The following is a 21,449-nucleotide window of genomic DNA, read 5'->3' as shown; positions in this document are numbered from 1 at the left end:
TTATCGGGAATAGGTGGGAATGTAGAACTCGAAACACGGAAACAGATCAGCCATGATCTTATTGAATGGCGGAGTAGGCTTGAGGGGCCGAATGGCCTATTTACGCTCCTATTTAGCATGTTCATATGTAAAAGAACCAGAGGTAACATGAGGAAAAGCTTTGCGTAGCAAATGGTTATGATGTGGAATGCACTCTCTCTGTTGTAAATATTGCAATACCCATTGCTCTCAATTCCATAATTTTTTCACTTCACTTTAAACAAATCACAGGGTGGGGGGAATTAAGCAAGATGAATATTCCTTAAGAAATTAAACCTACATTTTGTTTGGAATTTCTGATTGCTCTTAAATAATTTTCTTTTTCAGCATCTACCAGTAGCACCTCTCTTTGCAAATGAATATTTGCTGTGATTTGTCCCAGTTTTACCAATTTGACTTAGTGTTGTAATTTAGGTATTTCATTATTTTGGTGCATTTACTCTGAATTTTTGTGGTCTTAACTTTTTGAGGAGAGGCATTTATATATCTCTGTGGAGTTTGTGTTAGCCCAAAAGGTAAAATTGGAGTCTCAGCAATTGTCCCAGAATTTTCTGATGCTACTTTAGACATTTATGCTAGGGGAAACAGAAGGAGGTCTAAGAATGTTCACCTTTACCTGTTCCTGAATGCGATATCCCACATTTAAGCACAGAATAGTTGATACGGGAAATGGAAAAATATTGGGTAGTGTGTTAGTAGCTACTTTTCTGAGGTTGGTTTAAGAGGCTATTCAGGTAAAGACAGTGGTGTAGTGGTAATAACCCAGTGATGCAGGCTAATGTCCTGAGGACAAGGGTTCAAATACCCACCATGGTGGCTGATGGAATCAAAATTCAATTAATAAGGTGGAATTTTTTTAAAAAAAGCTAATCTCAATAATGGTGACCATGACATCATTGTTGTAAAAGCCCATCTGGTTCACTAATGTCCTTTAGGGAAGGGAATCTGCTGGTCTGACCTACATGTGACTCCAGACTCACAGCAATGTGGTTGACTCTAACTGCTCCTCTGAAATGGTGTGACAAGCCACTCAGTTCAAAGGCAATTAGGTATGGGCAACAAATGCTGGCATTGCCAGTGATGCACACATCCCATGAAAGAATAACAATAGAATATTGTTGGGCCAGAGAAATTTTTACTCTGCATATAACCAGGACTGTTTGATGCTGAACTTTATTGCCAAAAATGGGATATGCTGCAGCTTTAACACCACTCACTTTCATGAATACAAAATTCGGGCAAATGTTGTACAAGAAAATCGAATTCTATTGTTGCATTTCTGGCCAAATCACCCAAATCATTCAAGGAAGCCTAGTGTAATTTTTCTGATTCAGGTCTTTAGAGGTTTATCTTTGCTTATCAAAGTGGTTAAAACAGATTACCGTGTAAAAAAAGCTTGGGAAGCTTGTAACATTGACGTCTTTTGCAAAGTGTACAGGTTTCCTCTGGTCGTCAGTTTGACGGAACCTTAATTTACTTCTTATTGTTGTGCAGGTGAAAGATCAGCGGTCCGGTGATGTGAAAGGGAAGCAAAATTCAAATGTTAAAGAAATTAAATCCCATCAGAAGAAGAAACCTCCAGATTCTACAGGTATGCAAAGATATCTTGTCAATGCAGTATGGTACACAAAATAAAAAATGCTCTATTTAATTTCTCCATCTTGTCTTCCTAGAGCCATCAACTCAGAAGGATCTAGACATCTTTGGTGATCAAAAGATCCAGGATTCAAATAAAGAAAATGTTAGCAACTCAAGTGCCTTTAAGGATCAGGACAATGTCAAAGACCTAGCAGAGCACAACAATATAACAAAATTACAAGGGGAGTCATTTGAAGAAGATGTTGGAGTCTTTAAACCTCAGCCTTCCAGGTTGGCAGAGGGCACCTCCTCAGCTATTGTCCCAGAGTTTGCTGAAGCCATTTTAGACATTTACGTCAGCGATGAAAAGAAGAAAGATGTTGCTATAAAGGAACAAAGTGTCATAAAGCCTGGGGAGACTTTGACCGCTGTGAAGAACCAATCAGGGATCAATGGGAAAAATGATGAAAGAACAGAAAAAAATGATGTTAGAACAGAAAAAAATGATGTTATGCATGAAAAAATAAGGGATAATAGGATCCTGGAAAAATTGCAAGAAAAGGAGAATGATGTAAAAGTTGACAAAGACTTAACGACTGAACCAGAGCCTGAAGGAGGAAAGGAAGAATTAATAGGTGAAGGAAATGAAGAAACAGAAAAAATTGTTGTAAAAATTGATGAAAGCAATGAAGTAGTCGAGGACACCAGTCTTGAAAGCAGAGACTCAGAGCTTACTATTATTGAGGGATCCAAAGAGAAAGGCATAGCGTCACAGGTAGAAGAATCTGAAGATCAGCATACTGTTTGTCATGGCAAGAACTGCACAGTTCTGCTAAACAGGTAATTAACTTCATCGAACTAGGTTATCTATCAGTGTGTACCTTTTAAGAAAATTATATTTCTAGTGAATAATTTGAAAGAATTATGAAATCTCACAACTGGACAAGTACCTTAGAGGAGCAAAATACTCTGAGAGGGAGGAATGATTTTCTATTCCAGATATTTGTTTTCCTCTTTACCCAAGAAGAGACATCCCATTACTTTGGAATCAGAAAATAGGCACCTGTTCCTCAACCCAGAACTAAAAACCACTTCCGGAAGGGAATAGCATCCATGTTACAGACATTCCTCAATCTCTCATCTAACTGGGAAGGAGTACTTCTCACTTACACAATTTCCTGCTCCGTTTCTGAAAAGAGGTTAAAAAAACACACATCCAATTGTTTTGAAATGATGGATGATTATGGGGAGAATAATTAAGATGGCCGATTTCCGTTGATGTTATTCATAGTGACCTAATGGTTATTTTATTGTAAAAGGGAAGTGTTGGGGCCTAGGAGTGGGAAGTGTGTATCTCCACTGAAAGGATTTGAAAAGAACTCAGAGACAAGGTATTAAATGCTTTATGATTCTTTTCTTGGAAAATAAATATAATTTCCTGACTCCATAGCGAATAGAGAAATAAATGTGTTCCCTTTACATACCACAGACAGATAAATTAATGAGTCACATTGGATATAAAATCTTTACCTAGGGTATTCACTCGATCCTCTGACACATCAGCTTAGGGAATGGGGTTTTACAGTGAGGGACAGCAACTAAGAAACCTAAGAAAGAATTCAGCTACTTTGCATTTTTCTTTTTAAAGTATCTCTGAACAGTACTGGGTGTTGCTTAGAGTTGCCAAACCTCTGGAAAGGCCGGAAATCTTGTGGAATCGGCATCAATCTCCTGGTGGCTATTGAAAGTAATCGGGCAGGTTTTGAAACATTATTTTAAACAAATAAATTAATATGCCGGAATCTGGTACAGACACTGTACCCGTACTGTGCTCATAAACGTCATTGCCAGTTTTTTTTTCCGTTGAGAAGGTTAAAGGCTAAGCCCTCACAGTAGTTGGAGAGAAGTGTGTACATCACAGAATGGCGACCATCATGTCTCCGGGTGGTGGTTTGTTCAGTAGGAGGCTGAGAGGGCTGGTCAGCAGCTGCCCCAGGCCTGTGAGTTGAATGCGGTGTGAGCAGTCGGGGAAGTAGCGCTCTTTGCAGGAAGCAGGCACTTGGCCCCCGGATGGGGTGCGCGCAGCATAAGTTATGATGCCGAGTCTGCAAACCATCAGGAGATAGCAGGCCAGGGCCACGGCTGTCCATACAGTGGAACCTGAGGCAGCTGCTTGTCAGTGCCCAGTGTGTGTGTGCTCGGGGGACCGTACTTCAGGTTTGTGTGTGTGTGTGTATGCTCGGGGGACCATCCTTCAGTGGGGGGGGGGGGGGGGGGGGGGTGTGTGTGCTCACAGGAAGGCGTGTGTGTGTGTGTACACGCGTTTTGGGGACTGTCCTCCGGGTGTGTGTGCGCGCGCTCGGGGGAGCATCCCTCAGGTGTGTGTGTGCGTGCGCACGCGTGCTCGGGGGACCATCTTTCAGGCGTGTGTGTTCAGGTGTGTGCGTACGCACATTTGGGGGACCATCCTTAGGGGGTGTGTGTGTGTCTGCATGCGCTCGGGGAACTGCCCTTCAGGTGTGTGTGCACGTGCGTGCGCTTGGGGGTCAGTCTTTCAGGTGTGTATGTGGTGTGTGTGCTTGAGGGACCATCCGTCAGGTGCGTCTGTGCGCGTGCTTTCGGGGAGGTGGTCCTGCAGGTGTGTGCGCACTTCGGGGGGGGGGGGGACTGTCCTGCAGGTGTGTGCACGTGCTCAGGGGGTGACTCTCCTGCAGGTGTGTGCGCACTCGGGGTGGGGGGACTGTCCTGCAGGTGTGTGCGCGTGCTCAGGGGGTGACTCTCCTGCAGGTGTGCACGCGTGCTCGGGGGGGGGGGGAACTGTCCTGCAGGTGTGCGCGCACGCTCGGGGGGGGACTGTCCTGCAGGTGTGTGCGCGTGCTCGGGGGGTGACTCTCCCGCAGGTGTGTGCGCGTGCTCGGGGGGGTGACTCTCCTGCAGGTGTGTGCGCGTGCTCGGGGGGGGGGGGGGGAGGGAGGACACTGTCCTGCAGGTGCGCGCGCACACTCGGGGGGGGGGACTGTCCTGCAGGTGTGTGTGCGCGCGCTCGAGGGGGGGACTGTCCTGCAGGTGTGTGCGCGCGCTCAGGGTGGGGGGGGGGGGGGAACTGTCCTGCAGGTTTGTGCGCGCGTTGGGGGGGGGGACTGTCCTGCATGTGTGCGCGCGCGCTCAGGGGGGTCTCTCCTGCAGGTGTGCGCGCGCGCTCAGGGGGGTCTCTCCTGCAGGTGTGCGCGCGCGTGTGTGGAATCAGCAGGGACTGAGGTCTGAGCCGGGGCGGGGCGGGGTGGGGAGGGATTGGCGAGGATTCTTCAAAGAGCCGCCGCCTGCTGACGGTTCCAGCCGGGTGCCCGGCTGCAGCAGTTCCTGAACTAGCCGATTCTAAACAAGCATCGTCCTTTATAAGAATCAATGAATCCCATCCCCTCCCCCCGCCCAGTGTCCAGGGCTTTGGACTGCGCCCAGTGTCCGGGGCTTTGGACTGCGCCCCCTCCCCCCCCCACGGGCCGGATGGGCTCACCCGCTCGCGCCACACCGGCCGGACTCTGTGACGTCACCCCTGCCGACTCCGCCCAGATTCTGCCCAGCCCGAGTGAAGCTGCTCAAAGGACTTTTCTTAAAGAAATCGCTCTCTGAGCTCAGGAAACTTTTCCAGCATTCCCCATTACAACTTCAACAACAATACGGCCCTTTCAGAACTGGCTATTGATAAAATAATTATTTTCTCACTTGACGACACATGTAACAGAAGGAAACGCAGCTATCCTGGGAATTTAATGTGTATTATGGAATGTGCAGGAAACTACAGTTCAACACTTTCAAGTGCAAAATTTCATTTGCCACCCATCTTATATATATTTGCTAAATAAGCAACCCCTTAAACCTTGTAACTTGTATCCTTGTTTCAGCATTGTGATCTGAGAAAATGTAGACACTTAAGTCTTGTTTAAGTGAAAACAAGTAACACAAACCTGCTACATTATGTTTATTTTCACTGCTCATCAAAATTGATTCACTGGCAGGTTTAGTCTTCAGTAATTTTCCATTCATGCATGGTTGTTGGAGAGGAAGCAGCCTTACTAATAGCTCTTCCTGGCATGCTCCATTAATTGCTAAACTGAGTATCAATCATAAATTAACCCTGGTAGTTGTAGGCACAGATGCACATGGTTAGTCCCAGGCAGCTACCTCTTCAGCTGAAAATGATAGCTCTTGGATGCACTGTGAATTCTAGCCTCAGCATTCATAGCGAGCTGCAGGCTTCCAGCAGAAATTGTTGGTCAAAGGCATGTCATATGCAAAAAAGTATATTTCTTGCTAACAATATATTTTAACGTCTTTTATACCACAGAATCACTGAATCTTAACGGCACAGAAGGAGGTCATTTGGCTCAACATGTCTGCACCGGCTCTCCAACTGAGCATTATGACCTAGTGCCATTGCCCTGCCTTTTCCCCGTACCCTTGCACATTGTTTCTATTCAAATAATCATCTAATGTCTTCTTGAATGCTTCAATTGAACCTGTCTCCACTACACTTCCAGGCAGTGCATTCCAGACTCGAACCATTTGTTGTGTGAAAAAGTTTTTTTCTCACATCACACTTGCTTCTTTTGCAAATCACTTTAAATCTGTGCCCTCTCATTCTTGATCCTTTTGATATTGGGAACAGCTTCTCCCTATCTACTCTGTCCAGCCCTCTCATGACTTTGAACATCTCTATCAAATCTCCTCTCAGCCTTCTTCTCTCCAAGGAGAACAGTCCCAACCTCTCCAATCTATCCTCATAGCTGAAGTTTCTCATCCCTGGAACCATTCTTGTAAACCTCTTCTGCACTCACTCCAATGTGTTCACATCCTTCCTCTAATATGGTCCGCAGAACTGTACACAATATTCCAGCTGAGGTCTTATATAAATTCAGCATAACCTCCCTGCTCTTGACTCTATGCCCCTATTAATAAAGCCCAAGATACTATATGCTTTATTAACTGCTCTCTCCACCTGTCCTGCCACCTTCAATGGTTTATGCACATATACACCCAAGTCTTTCTGCTCCTGCACCCCCTTCAAAATTTCACCTCTTATTTTACATTGTCTGTCTATGTTCTTGCTACCAAAATGCATAATTTCACACCTCTCCACATTGAACTTCATCTGCCACCTCTCTGCCCACTCCACCAACTTGTCTGTATCCTCTTGAAGCTCCACATCATCCTCTTTGCAGTTCACAACAATCCCAAGCTTCATATCATCCACAAACTTTGAAATTGTCCTCTGCACACCAAGATCTAGATCATTATTCTATGTCAGGCAAGGGTCCCAATACCGACCCCTGGGGAACTCCACTACAAACCTTCCTCCAGCCCGAAAAATATCCATTGACCATTACTCTCTGCTTCCCATTTTTCCCATTTAGAAATCCATGCTGGCTCTTCCTTATCAACCCATATTTTTCCATATGACCACTAATTCTATCCTGAATAATTGTTTCTAGAATCTTGCCCACCACTGAAGTTAAACTGACTTGTTTGTAATTGCTGGGCTTATCCTGATGACCTTTTTTGAACAACGATGTAATGTTTGCAATTCTTCAGTCCTCTGGCACCACCCCTGAGTCTAGGGAAGACTGAAAGATTATGGCCAATGTCCCCGCAATTTCTACTCTCACTTCCTTTAATATCCTTGGATGTATTTTGTCTGGTCCCGGTGCCTTGTCAACTTTAAGTACTGACAGTCTATTCAACACTTCCTCCTTATCAATTTTGCCCCCCTATCTCCTTCGTACTGCAGTATTTCTTGACCTATAATACACACAAAACAGCCTAACAGTGTTCCCTTTCTTGAGCTGTATTGATATATTTGATCAATACTGCCATTGCCCTTTCTTCTGTTCTTGTTTTATTCTTCCTGAAGGCATTGTAGGCATAGAAATTTGACAGGATAGTCAAAGGTGGGTCCGATTAGGGAACAAAAGGGAAATCTTGTTGTGAAGGCAAAGGGCATTCCTGTTTTATTCTTCCTTCTTCCTATGTCTAATCCCTTCCACTAATCTATTCTCACAAACTTTCTTTGCCCTTCTTAGTTCCTTTTTCAGTTGTCCTGTGTACCTTGTGTATCCAGCTTGGTTCTATACTGTATTATAAACCTAGAATTTATTGTAAACCTTTTTTTTGTTTCACTTCAATCTTTGTACCTTTATCCAGAGAGCTGTCTTTGGATGCCCTTACTTACCCCCTCGTGGGAATGTATCCAGTCTGTGCCTTTTTAATATTTTACTTGTTAATCTTTGATTCCAATTCACCTGGGCTGTCTGCTTTTCAACGCATTAAAATTAATCCTCCTCCAGTTGAGTATTTACGTTTGATTGTTCCTTGTCCTTTTTTATAATTACTCTAAACCTAATGATATTGTGATCACTCTTTCCCAAATGCTCTTTCACTGAAACATCCTCCACTTGCCCCACTTCATTCCCCAGAACTACATCTTGCACCACATCCTTCCTTGTTGTGCCAGAAACATGCTGATTAAGGAAGTTCTCATGCACACTTCAGGAATCCTTCTTCCTCTTTGACTTTTATACTGTTATTTTTCCAGCCTATATTAGAATAACCGAAGGTCCCGCCCCCAACCTTACCCTATTATCGTTACTCCATTGTTCTTGTATCTTTCTAACATCCATCTGCAAATTTGCCCCCCTATCTCCTTTGTACTGCAGTATTTGTTGACCTATAATACACACAAAACAGCCTAACAGTGTTCCCTTTCTTGAGCAGTATTGGTATATTTGATCAATACTGCCATTGCCCTTTCTTCTGTTCCTGTTTTATTCTTCCTGAATACATTGTAGCCAGAAATATCAAGTTCCCATTCTTCCCCTTGTTTGAGCAAGGTCTCCATCATTGATATTACATCATAATCCTATGCAACAATTAGTACCTGCAACTGCCCAACCTATTTACCATTCTCTGCATGTTTACGCATATGCACTCCAACTCATTTCGCGTGGGCAGCAGGGCAGGAGTGGGAAGACCGATTTTTAACTCAAATGGTTAAAGAGTGGGAAGGAAGGAAGTCTCACACTTCGGGGGTGCCCTTTGCCACTTGCAGGGCAGCCCCCCCACCCCTTAGACTGAATGCCCCCTTCCTACCCGCTCCCTGTCTTAAATCCACCATCTCCCCCACGCCCCCCCAACCCCGCCCCTTCCCCCTCCCCTTCCCCCACTGCCCCTAACACTCCCAAAGCCCAAGACCTACCTGCTCTGGTGATCCTAACTCTTGAGCTCCTTTCGTCAGCTGCGTCCCAGCAGCTGCCACTGACACCCTTCCTGGCGCTGCTAACACCCATGGAGTTGCCGGCCAATTTGATTGACTGGCTGCTCCAGAGGGCCGGACTTCCACCCAAAGGAGGGGCGGAAGCCCCACTCGATTCTCGTTAATGAACCCTGCAGCGCTTTATAGCTGCGGGCTGCTCGAGAGTGGAGTCGGTTAGCTTCATGTTGACGTGGTTTCCGGGAGGTGGTCTGCCGCCCATCCCCCCCTGATATCAACCCAAGGAGAGAAATTTACAGACAGAGTGTCTTTCTTCATCTTAATTTGCATTCTTTTGGCAAGGCAAATGAATTGAAAACAAAATCTTAAATTATCACCTTTTGTTCAGTTTGTAAATAGGAATGATCTAGCTGTTTGCCAACTATCAATTCAGTCTCAATTAGTATCGCTCTTGCCTCAGAATCAGAAATTTGTGGGTTCAAGTCTCACGTCAGAACTTGAGCACAAAAATTAAGGCTTATGTATTCAGTTGTGTCCTTGCTTTTGAACAAAAAGTATTGTATAACTTTGTTACTTTTGAAAGATATGAAGATAGTGAAAGAGAAGCTGAAGCCTTATTAGCAGCTGCAGCAGAACCAGAGGAAGGAACATCACAGAATGCTGAACAACATGAATTCAAAGATCTGAGCACTGCCAATAAAAGAAGAGTGACTGGGGAAGATTCTCTTAAAGATGACAACAAAAAGAGCAGATTGGAGGAAAAAGGCCAGAGCCAGGAAAGCACATCTGAACCCGCCTCGTGTCAGAGCAGTACCACATCCAATGCTAGCCAGAAAGAAAATAATCAAGAAACCAAAGAACAGAATCCACACATTGTGATTGGCAAGTAGAGACTGACTTATATCTTGTTGTCCTAAGAGCTTGAGAAGGTTAGTGTCAATGCAAAGTGGCACCAATGCTAAACGCCTGGAATATAAATCGGGTATCGACACCTAATCTGACACTGAACTGAAGCAGAATAAGACCAGCTTCTCTCAGGAGACTTTCTGCTCTTCAGTCTAATATCAGGCTAGGTTCTAACTCTGGATTCAGGCTGCACTTACACTATCATTGGGTCTAGAGTGTTAGGCCCCGATGTCCCTCTCTAAAACATTTGCACAGTTTCCAAGTTCACAGGAGAAGGAAATCAGGTCCCTAATATATTGTGCATAAATAAATATTTTCTGGGCATCTTACAGTGCATTCACAGCACAAGGCTAGTACTGGTGCTAAGTAGTTTCACTGACGCTGAACTTGTGGAGTGCAAATTGAATGTGAAGGCCCAGATAAAGCTATGAGGCCAGAGATGACCTCCTCTGGGGAGTTTCACTTTGCTCCCCACAAATGCCAACTGACTTGCTGTGCGTTTCCGGCATTTTCTGTTTTTGTTTCAGATTTTCAACATTTACTGTTTTATTGTTTTTTATTCTAATTGAGCCCTGAATGATATATATTGGGTTACAAACTATTATGAAAAAAGCTTGACCTTAGGGAGTTACATCTAGGTAAGGTACAATGAAACTGTAAACATGTTCCTAATGAAGGGGTTCGTGAATTCACTACATCTTTCTTTTTATTCATTCATGGGACGTGGACCAGTATTTATTGCCCATCCCTAGTTGTCCTTGAGAAGGTGGTGGTGAGCTGCCTAGTTTCCGCCTGCACTGTTTACAATGCCTCTTAATTTAGTGTCATCTAAACTTGGATATACAACTTTCCCTTCCTTCATCCAAGTTATTAATACATATGGTAAGACCATAAGACATAGGAGCAGAAATTAGGCCATTCGGCCCATTGAGCCTGCTCCGCCATTCAATCATGGCTGATAAGTTTCTCAACCCCATTCTCCCGCCTTCTCCCCGTAACCTTTGATCCCCTCACCAGTCAAGAACCTATCGAAAGGTTTGAGGCCCCAGAACAGCCTGAGAAACACTGGTTGTCGCATCCTGCCAAACAGACTACCTAACCTTTATTCCCACTCTCTATGTCCTGCCTCTCAACCAATTTCCATCCCAAGCCCAAAGGTTACCTACCTCCAATTTCATGTACTATCAATTTTGCTAATAACCTCTTGTCTGGGAACTTGTTGAATGAAGCTCTCCTGAAAGTCTATATATATAATGTCCATAGACACTCCCTTAACTACCTTCTCAGTAACCTTCTCAAAAAGTTCAATTAGATTAGTCAGGCATGATTTACCATTAACAAACCCATGCTGGCTCCCTTTGAACAGCTTAATTTTATTCAAGTTCACAACTCCCTTCCTAATGACCAACTGATAATAATAATAATGGTGTTTTATTCAAGAAATGTGCTTGCAGCCCGACGGCTGAATTGCAGCAGTGTGATATGCATTGAAAAATTCATAAGCAGACTAAGTAAACAGGTCAGAACTGTGCAAACCTGTAACAATCATAGATTCTAGTAACTTCCCCAAAACTGACAATAAACTGACAGATCTGTAGTTTCATGGTTTCTACCTGACTCCTTAAATAATGAAATGATGTAATGAGTGAGCTCCACTGCAATTTGAGCCAGTCACCTGATTGGGGAAGCCGTTGTGGCTTTCCAGCCAAGTGAAGACAGTGGGAAGAGGAGCCTGGGCCGGGAGTGGTCCTGGCAGGTAAGCTTTTTACTTTTACATTTTCCTTGTGGGACCAGGAGGAGCTGGGGTGCTCTTCCTGTAGGCCTGACCAGGCAAGTTTAGGCCTCCCCTTCAGCTACCCACTTTTTCGTCTCACGAGACCCTTCCAAGTCCCCTGCCCTGTGATTTTTCTTGTTGCCGGTGATGAAACCTTTGGTGCTGATCTTGGCGGCCTCTTGCTACCCAAAATTCCCCTGCCAACCACCTGCCGGCTGACGATTCCTGCCCATTTTGGGCAGCGAGCAATTAATGTTGCTGAGGTCAGGGGCTTTGATGCACAACTTGCCCTCTGCCCATCTGATCTCCACTGAAAATTAAAGTGTTTTGATGTGTCAGTGGATGGACAAAATACAGTATTTGTTCCTGTGGCATATGCTTTACAAGGTGATTGAGTTGTGGACAGTGCTACTGCCATTTCCCATGGCCAAATTTTGTCTGATATGTTTTGACTGTTTTGAAAATGTTCAGTGTAAAATCCAACAAGTCTTTGATTTATTTCTTTGACTGTTACCCCATTATAGCACAATCTAAGAGCAGTTAATGTCAATCTTCCTGTGTCCTATGACCTCTTTCCTTCCAATAGATGCATAGGTGCCAAAATATTTCCATATTTATCTTTCCTGGTCTAGATGATGGCCCTGCTCCGCCTGCTCCATTTGAACATCGGATTGTCTCGGCAAACATGGCAAAAATCAACAATTACTACACAATAGACAAATCGGAAATCCTTGGAGGGTCAGTTCTGTTTTAATGTTCATCTGAAAGAGATTCATTGTTAAAGATGCACTGGGGGTAATTTTACCCCACTCCACCATCCCTATGATGAGTGGAAGAGGGTTGAGCTGGTGTGGGGGGGTCATCAGTGGGCAAGTTTGCGAAACTCAATGCCAAACCACCCGTTTTAACCAAAGCAGGCCTTGGGGCATCCAGCCCACTCTGGAGAGGCGAGTAATATGTGAATGATGCTCTGCCCCTGATATTTTGGCAGGCTGTTGAATTTAATATGAGTGGTCAGGTTACTAAGGGCTCAGGAAATTTGGCAGCTAAAGGGAGCAGCTGTATCTAGCTGTTGGGTACTTTTCCAACACAGCTTAGAGGAGTGGGGGTGCTCCCCCAGCCATCCCGTCAAGCAAACCTTCTGCCACGTTGATCTAACACCCCGCACTACCCCACCACGCCCCACCAACAAAGCAGTTATTTTTCCAAGAACCCCCTTCCTCCCAATTACCAGTCCAATTCTTTCCCTACCACCAATGCACAATGTTTCCAGTAGTCAGGGACAGACCCCAATGGTCTCCAGTTGCCATCTTCTACCACAGACTTTAACACTCAACAATCAGCCTGCCTCTCGATCTGAGCAGCTACAGAGCAGGAAACAGAAGCAAAGAATGATAATAAGGTACTGTCATTAAATTCAGCAGCACCTTCATGTCCTTGACCTTGTCAGATTTGTCTTGCACTCCCGCACACCCTCCCCACCTCCCAGAAATATCAGGGCTATTGTCTCTGTGTCAGAGGAGTGTTAGCAAGAGAACGGCTGTGTGGGAATGCGGTGATGGTTTTTAATTTTGAACTGCATCATTTTGTCACAGTGTTGACAATGTATTTTATGTTACATCATCCGCACAGCTGAAAACTCATCAGATCAAAGAGCTCAACTTCTCAACTTAAGTGAGTTCTGTGCTTGTCAAATATTTGGGGACACTGTTTTGTGGATGGATAAAATCAGTACAGTTAATGCAAGTATAGTTAGTGGATTGTAATGATTCATCATGATTGTTATGTATATTAATTCATCAATTAAATTAATTATAAAATTAAGACCGTACAGTTGGACAATGAAAGGGTCCTCTTGTATTGCAATTTTATTTATGAAATAGGACAGCTATAAATGTTTTCTTTAACATATACCACATAAACCCAGGTGAATTCACACTTTGCCATAGTTCTTGCAATCATGTTGTTAAACTTCCTAAGCAATACTAATGTAATCAGCATCTTTTCCTCTTGTAGCATAAATTGTTGAGTTCATTTGAAATTTGGTAATCTTGCATTTGTCCTGATTGTGCAAGATGAAAAGCTTCGGAAACCTCCCTCTTTTCAACGATACTAATGTTCTTATTGTGGAAATGTTTCTTTGTTGTAAAACTGTTGCTGTTCATCAAACTATTGTTTTTTAAAATTGTATTTTTGTCTTTACCTGTTTATTGCAGAGGACGGTTTGGACAAGTGCACAAATGTGTAGAAAAATCGACAGGTCTTACCTTAGCGGCCAAAATTATTAAAACCAGAGTAGCAAAGCAGAAGGTATAGTCATTCTGGATAGTGTTAGTTCTGTACTATAGAGACGATTAGATTTTTCTTTTAACATTATACACATTGTTATTGGTTAACAGGAGGAGGTAAAGAATGAGATCCAAGTCATGAATCAGTTGAATCACACAAACCTCATTCAACTGTATGATGCTTTTGAATCAAAGAATGATATCATTCTGATCATGGAATAGTAAGTACCAGCAATTTTATTGGTTGTTAAACACCATTTAAAGTGGCAATTTGCAAAAGTTTATACACAAAGGTATACTTAAGGATATGATAGCAGGCTCAGTTAAGTGACCAGAACATTGACTGTGTCTGCCCAGAGGTTGCCAATCCTCCAGAAGTCATTAGGAACTGAAGATCGATCTGCAGGGCATTGTTGTGAGTAACCCAGGAAAAAAACCATAGGGGGACTAAGGGAATTGTGTGCATTTTAAAATCTTCTTTCACTTGTTAATTATATTAAAAAATACTGAAGTTGGGATAAATTACTGTTTGACAGAAGTTGAGAATCACGCAACCAGCTATAGTGAAGAGTTTGAAACAAAAACAGCAAAACTCAGCAGGTCTAGCAGCATCTGTGGAGAGAGAATTGGAGTGAACATTTTGAGTCCGTATGACCCTTCTTCAGAGCGAAGGGTTTGTTCGTTTCTCATTTGGCCTGGGGGTGCTACAAGGATGTGCATGTTGCTGGAAGGGCAGTGGGAAACAGAAGCTCATGGGCTGAATTTTCTGGCTGGCGGGCGGGGGCGGAGTGGGAGCGGGTGCAGGTAGGCACAGACCCAATCGCTGCCTGCAATCGGGTCCACGCCGCCATTTTACACGGGCAGGCCAATTAAGGCCTGCCTGGCGTAAATTGCAGCTCCCGAGGACAGCGGGAATGGGCAGGCAGTGGCGGGTCTGCAATGACCTCCAGGTCCAATGGCGACCCGGCGGCCTGTTTAAATAGTGCTCCTGCAGCCTTGCAAAGGCTGCGAGTTATGGCCAGTGGAAGGGCTTCCCAGAGCACTGCTGGTGAGCAGGCCAGGCAGGAGGGTATGGCAGGGGGGGCACTGTGCCCCTTGTTTATCTGATGATTGCCTTGCTGTCCTTCTCGAGGAGGTGGCAGCACGGCGAGAGGTCCTGGTACCCCAGGAAGGGAGAAGGAGGCCCCTCCACATGACCAAACGTGCCTGGGAGGAGGTGGCGGAGGTGGTGAGCTCCCGCGATGTGGTGCAACGCACCTGGATCCAGTGCCGCAAGCACTTCAATGACCTTTTGCACTCATGAAGGGTGAGTACCATGTTGGCTTTGGTCATTTAACCCAGCAGGTAGGCTTTCCCATCTGGTGTGCCCCCCCACCCCAAGTCTGAGTGTAGTGACTGCATTGAGTGGGCCCACTGGGTGGGCCAGCAGATATTGCCCATGCTGAGGTCACTCTGGGAGGGTGGTGAAGAGATGGGTTCTGCACCTGCAGCATGTGGTACACTGAGTCCCCCACATTACTGTTTTGGGGGCAATCTGGAGGAGCTGCACCTAGGCGCAGAGCTGGAACTCCAGGACATGTCAAAGTCAGGGTGATGACATGCTGGGAGGGGAGCTTCAAGGTGGCCTGGCACCAATCGATCTGCTGTTCTCTGCGCTCCATGTGCTTGTGCCTCATTGCTATGGGAGGTTAGACTGTGTACTGCCTGATGTGATGTAGGCAGCATTTGGCCAAGGGGGTGGGGGTTGTGGGGACAGGCCGAGAATCTTTGTGTGAGTGTTTGGCAGCAGTGGGGTGAGGGGGCACTGGAGCCCTGCAATGTCCCACTCTGGTTGGGGTGGGCCGTCCACGAAGGGAGTCCAGGTACAAGTAGCACTAATCAATGCTCTTCTCTCCTTTTCAGGAGAAGATGCACATAATGCCGCCGAGCGGGTGAGGACTGGCGGAGGGCCGGCACAGTTAGCGATTCTCAGCTGCTTCGAGCGGGAAGCCCTAGATCTGGAGAGGTGCCAAGTCCACCAGTGTCAATGAGGCTGGGGTGCCACGGGCAGGTATGTTTGCCCAGCAGTGAGGTCAGCATTGTTCTTCCAGCAGCCACGGCAGTGCTGAATGTTCAGCGATTGAAGTTTGCAACATGGCTTAACCATTGCTTATGGAAGGATGAGCGCATAATGATCTGGGGGACAGGGATGCACATTGACATTGTCTCCACGTTAACTGATCCAATGTCCTTGTTCTTCCTTCCAGCATCAGCGGAGCAGGGCCGGGAGGAGGAGCAGCAGAGGCCCCCTCTCACACCTGAGGGCCCTAAAGTCTCACCAGCGTCACACCATCTCTGTCAGGCAGGCACCAGCACAGATACTAGCACCTCGGTGAGAATTAGGACATCGGCTAGTGTCCCAGGGCACAGCGGTGAGGGCACTTCACAGTTGCTGGAGGAGCTGGCAGAGACAGAGAGTGCCCATGGTGCCAGCAGTCGGAGGACTGCAGGGGACCAGGCACATGCTCAGTCGGTGCCTGATGATGTGCCTCTGGAGTCGTCCGCGACACAGCAGCTGCAGGAAGTGCGGCCGGGTGTGCGGGAGCATCTGGGGGAGATACATGAGGCTATGCTTGGCCTGGTCTCTGTGGAGGAGGAGTCTACGTGGACAATCGCTGAAGTACTGAACCTCCTATCTGAGTGCCATGCGTCCTCCATGGAGAGAGTGGTGACTCTTGTGGAGAGGCCCCTCCTGCAGACCCATCAGGGCTTCTTGGGGATGCGCTCTGACCAGCAAACCCTCACATCGGCATTGACCTCAGCTGGTCAGTGCCAGTGTGGGAGATGGTCTGAGCACTAAGTTTTCCAGCTCAGTGCCATCCATCCACGGTGAGCAGGGAGGTCTAAAGCGACCTCACATCGGCGCAGCAGCTGCCTATCATCTCTGCAGGCTCCTCTCAGGGCACTCCGGATGAGGGCAGCAGCTCCTCCGCCCCCTGCCAGTGACTATAGCATTGGGTGAGGCTGCGACGACTGGGGAGATGCCAGCTGTGGAACTGGCAGATCCCTCCAGGCAGGCCCAGCACAGGCTCCACGGGCCAGAGGATGACCGCCAAGGTCTTTGAGGCCAACAGGACAGCAGAGTCAGCAGGCTGTCTCAGATGCTACTCCAAGCGAGGGGTCAGCACCAATATGTAGCACCCGAGAACATAAACATAAGGCACCTTAGGTACACCATGGGTTTATCACTGGTGCTTTTGTGTTGGCCCACAATGAGGTTTTTATGAGTTGGTGTGATTTATAACACCTTTTTCATTTTGTTTCATTAAGTTTCTTTGTTTGCAAAAATAAACTCAGACATGTCACCATGGCTGAGGTTGACTCTTTTGTTCTGCAGATGGACGGTTACCAATAATGTAATGTGAGTTTTGTGGGACATTCAGCTTTATTAACAAGGACCTTAGTTAATGTTCCTGTCCAGGCAGATTTTGCACTTAGTTCTTGAATATGGAGTCTACAGCCCAGGCTTGTCCTGGAGGTTAATCTGTGGTGGGCTAGCTGAAGGTTCATTGGATTAAAGCCTCCCGGGTGTCCCTGCCTCCCTGGAGTATGCCAGGGTCAGCATCTACCCCCTCAGCATTTCCCTGTGTGTGTTCATCCTCAGACTCACTGCTGGACTCATTGTGTGCAGCTGCAGCCACTGCGTCTACATCTTTATCGTCCACAGCGTCCCCCCTTTCCAACACAAGATTGTGGACAGTGCAGCATGCAACCATTATCAGCGACACAAGATCTGGGGGGTACAGGAATGCGCTCCCTGAACGGTCCAGGCATCAGAAGCGTATCTTGAGAAGACCAATGGGTCTCTCCACCACAGCCCTTGTGGAGGCGTGGCTCCTATTGTACCGCTGCTCAGCTTCTCTTTTTGGATGGCGGAGAGCACAAGTGTGGGTAGCTGATTGGGAGACACCCCAAAGATCACCCACCAAGCCCTGGAAGGAGCCAGAGGCATAGATGTTGAGGGCAGCTATGACCTTTAGAGCCACTGGCATGGGGTGTCTATCCACACAGTTAGCAGAGATCTCAGAGCCAATCATCTGACAGATATAGTTGAATGTCTCCCTTGAGAGACGGAGCCTCCTTTATATTGAGGTAGCTGCTTCGCCGCCTGTATACCCTGGCAGCAGGATAGTGGTGTCTACTGCGGCCCCTTCCACCTTGGACTACCTCTTGGCCCTGCACCCCTTGTGCCTGTGCCTGACCTCCCAAAGGTGGCTCCCCTGGTGGCTGCATGTGCACCCCTGGCCTCCTCCCCCTTCCAGACCCCCCTTCCTCCTCAGAAGAGATGCCGCCAGTGGAGAGTTTAGCTCCCATTCCCAGTCTAAGGGAAAGCTTCCTGAAACCTGCAGGCCCAAAAAAGATTCCTCACTGCAGAGTGCTGACCTGAAGGTTGTGAGTCCAGACCAAGCAGCTGGTATGCGTTTTGAAGTATTGCAGATCACACAGGGAAGTATCAGAAACTTTGAAACATCAATAATTGACAGGGCACACTCGCGACCCCACTGAGCCCTCTTATCCCGCCCGTGGATGAGGTTTATACAAATGCGTCCTACCCACCTGCCCGTTGCGCCCGTGCGCCAACCCGAAGATTGCACGGGCGCTGAAAAAAATCACGGTCGATTGGAGTGTCAAGGGCCTTAAGTGGCCCGTTAATTAATGGCGGGCGCGCATCGGAGAGCATCGCGCGCCTGCCCAACGAAATATCGCGATGGCGCGCGATGATATCGGGACGCTTGCCCGACATTACCGTGCGTCATTTTACACGCGTGCGGGCAGGGCCCGCCCCCGCACACCAACAGGAAAATTCTGCCCCATGTCTTTAAATCTCCAGGAATATGTCCAACCACAGTTGGCAGCCCTAGTGTGCTCTATTTATTTAATTTTTTTATATATTTAATATAAAACAAAATTAAAACTCATCACAAAATGCTTCAGTGGGAAATGCCAGAGTTTCATCCAAGCTTTTACAGCAATCCAATATTTTAGCCAGGCCAAAAAAAACCTTCCTGTTAATTATGGACTACATAGGTTGTCACTGCAATACTTTTTATATGTGCCTACATTGGCAGAAGGAAAGAGTTGGTATTTATTTGAAGCTTTTCATGAACACCTCCAAATCCCAGCCAGTTAGTTGCTTTTTAAAAGTTGTTACGACCGGTGAGGACACGTGTCAGATCTTGCCTTTTTTTTCTCACTTCTCAATTGATTGTAAGAGGGTTTATTGTGAATTCAGAGAGGATGAAGGTATTTACTCAATGCCTGTGCATAGCCATTTGCGTGCTGATTGCAAAGTAACTAGTCTAGCAGACTTTCTTGAGTTTAAAAAACCAAAAGGGTTAGTTTTTATAGAGTTCAAAACCCACCCAGGTAAAGATATAAAAATATTCAAAAAGGTAAACCCACGCCTGACCTTGGCAACTCAAACGCACACACATACATACACACACACACGCACACATGCATACATGCACAAAGTTACTTTTCAGCCAAAGTAAAATTCTATGTCAAAAGGTAAAAAAATAGAGAGTTCACTGTTTGAGTCCTTCACTAGTATTGGTGGCTGTGGCAGATATTTTTTCACTGTGGTCTTGAAATTCCAGGAGTTGAAGCGCATGTAAACTGCAATTTCTGGCAAAAGTCTCTTTTTTTTCAAATGTAATCTGTCTTTTCCAAAAGTTGATGATTTTTGCACCTGAGGTTCCTTTCAATGGAAATTCTCTATCTCTGTGCTGGATTTTAAACTGTCATAGAGATAGGGTCCTGAACATGGGAGAGAAGGAAAGAGGGAGAGTATTACTGCTCCATTGACAGGCTTCTTCCAGACTACTGCTTAGCAACACTTGTTGCAAGAAAAGAGATTTCAGAAATGGTTATTCTAGTCACATGGCCTCTCTCCCATAATGATTCAGAAGGTATTTGTTCAGCTCATGTCTGGACATACTGTGGCTATGGTTTTATGGCCTAAGTGATTAAATTCTGTAATGTCCCAGCAGTTAACTTCTGAATGATTCATCCTCCATCTTAATGACACCTTCAACATAGCTATTCTAACAGTAGATTTTCTGTCTCCTCTTTATAGAAATGCAAATGTGAGGTCCAGCACAGTTTCAGTAAATCTCTAAAAGTAGTTCTTGACATCAGCAGGTGTGAAATTCTGTAAGAGGATGTCTGGGCATGTCTTGATTGTATTCAACATTGGAACTTGCAGAAAACTGGTCAACTTCCAACACCAGATATCAAGTGACTTGTGGCAGCCATCTTAAGTCAGTGCCTTTGCTTGCTTTTTAAAAGTCCTTTTTAAACAGTCCAATATATGTTTGATCAGCCGATGAAACTAAAGGTTAAAAATGCTTATGCAAAATTCACATCATCGTGACAAAGTATAGTTGGCATTCTTATGTAGGGAAATCTAGGGGCCAGTTTGCACACAGTGGGCTGAATCTTCTGGCTGACGTGCGGGTGGCGGAGCCCGCACGTCAGCGCTTAAAATATCGCGCGCTGACGTCGCGTGAGCGTCCCGACGTCAGCGCACGGCATCGCGATATTTCGGTTGGCCGGTGCACTATGCAGCCGTGCGAACTTCGGGTCGGCGCATGGGCCCAACGGGCAGGCGGGTAAGTGATTTTTTATCAAACCTCATCCAGTGGCGGGATGAGGTTTGATATCGGAATTAAAAAAGTTTAATAAAGTGTTTGTGTTCTTCATTAACACGCCCCATCTCGTGTGACATTTTCACATGAGGGGGACATGTTAAGGATATTTTTGTTTTTCTGTTTTTAATGTTTCACTGCCTTTCAGCGATCTCCCTGAGGCAGCACTTTGCCTCAGGGAGATGTGCGCTCTTTTGTGCACATGCGTGAAAGAGCGCACTCTTGCAGTTGGGGAATCCCCCACCCGCCTGCACAGGAAGCGCGTAGCACTTCCCGGCGGACATCATGCTGGGCGGGCCTTAATTGGGCCGCCCAAGTAAAATGGCGACGGGGCCCGTTTCGGCAGCGGCGATCGGCTGCCCGCCCGCCGCCAGGTCGGTCAGGCCCGCCCACCCATCAAGGGCAAAATCCTGCCCAGTAAATTCGCACATATAACAATGAGATATGTGGCTGGATAGTCTGATTTAATGGTGTTGCCTGAAAGATGACTGCTGGATTGGATAACAGGAAAGTTCAGCAGTATTTCTTTGAATGATGCAATAGTATCTTTTATGCCCATCTGGACAGGCAAGTTGGGCCTTAGTATAACGTCTCATTTAGAGACTTGGCTTCTGGCAGTACTGCACTGAAGTGTCAGCCTAGTTGATGCACTCAAATCCTAGCATGGGGCTTCAACACAAGACCTCTGGAGTGTGGAAAGCCTGTTGTCAGCGAAACATTTACCTATAAAGGAACAGTGATTGTGAATTTTAATGAAAAATTGCTGGATTAAACCAATAATCCTTGTTTTAACTATTTGTATTACTTATACTATTTAAATGGAGAAAGATTGCAGAACTCAGTGGGACAGAGGGATCTAGGTGCCCTGATACATGAATCATTTGAAGTTTGTATGCAGGTACAGCAAGTGA

The 21,449-nt window shown here is 46.0% G+C and overlaps 1 protein-coding gene across 6 annotated transcripts in view; it reads left to right on the top strand.

The window, feature by feature from the left end:
• mylk4b (myosin light chain kinase family, member 4b) overlaps window positions 1-21,449 on the top strand; it is a 196,517-nt gene that overhangs the window by 148,435 nt on the left and 26,633 nt on the right. For all 6 annotated transcript variants that reach the window (XM_078539494.1, XM_078539495.1, XM_078539496.1 and 3 more), the window contains 6 exons: window positions 1,534-1,630; window positions 1,713-2,457; window positions 9,465-9,763; window positions 12,194-12,299; window positions 13,778-13,871; window positions 13,961-14,070. In XM_078539494.1, coding sequence (XP_078395620.1) covers window positions 1,534-1,630; window positions 1,713-2,457; window positions 9,465-9,763; window positions 12,194-12,299; window positions 13,778-13,871; window positions 13,961-14,070 — 1,451 coding nt within the window. The remainder of the gene's footprint in view (window positions 1-1,533; window positions 1,631-1,712; window positions 2,458-9,464; window positions 9,764-12,193; window positions 12,300-13,777; window positions 13,872-13,960; window positions 14,071-21,449) is intronic.

The sequence above is a fragment of the Cetorhinus maximus genome, chromosome 3, assembly GCF_964194155.1.
Source record: "Cetorhinus maximus chromosome 3, sCetMax3.hap1.1, whole genome shotgun sequence".
NCBI lineage: Eukaryota > Metazoa > Chordata > Chondrichthyes > Lamniformes > Cetorhinidae > Cetorhinus > Cetorhinus maximus.
This window is presented reverse-complemented; position numbering and strand designations above follow the sequence as displayed.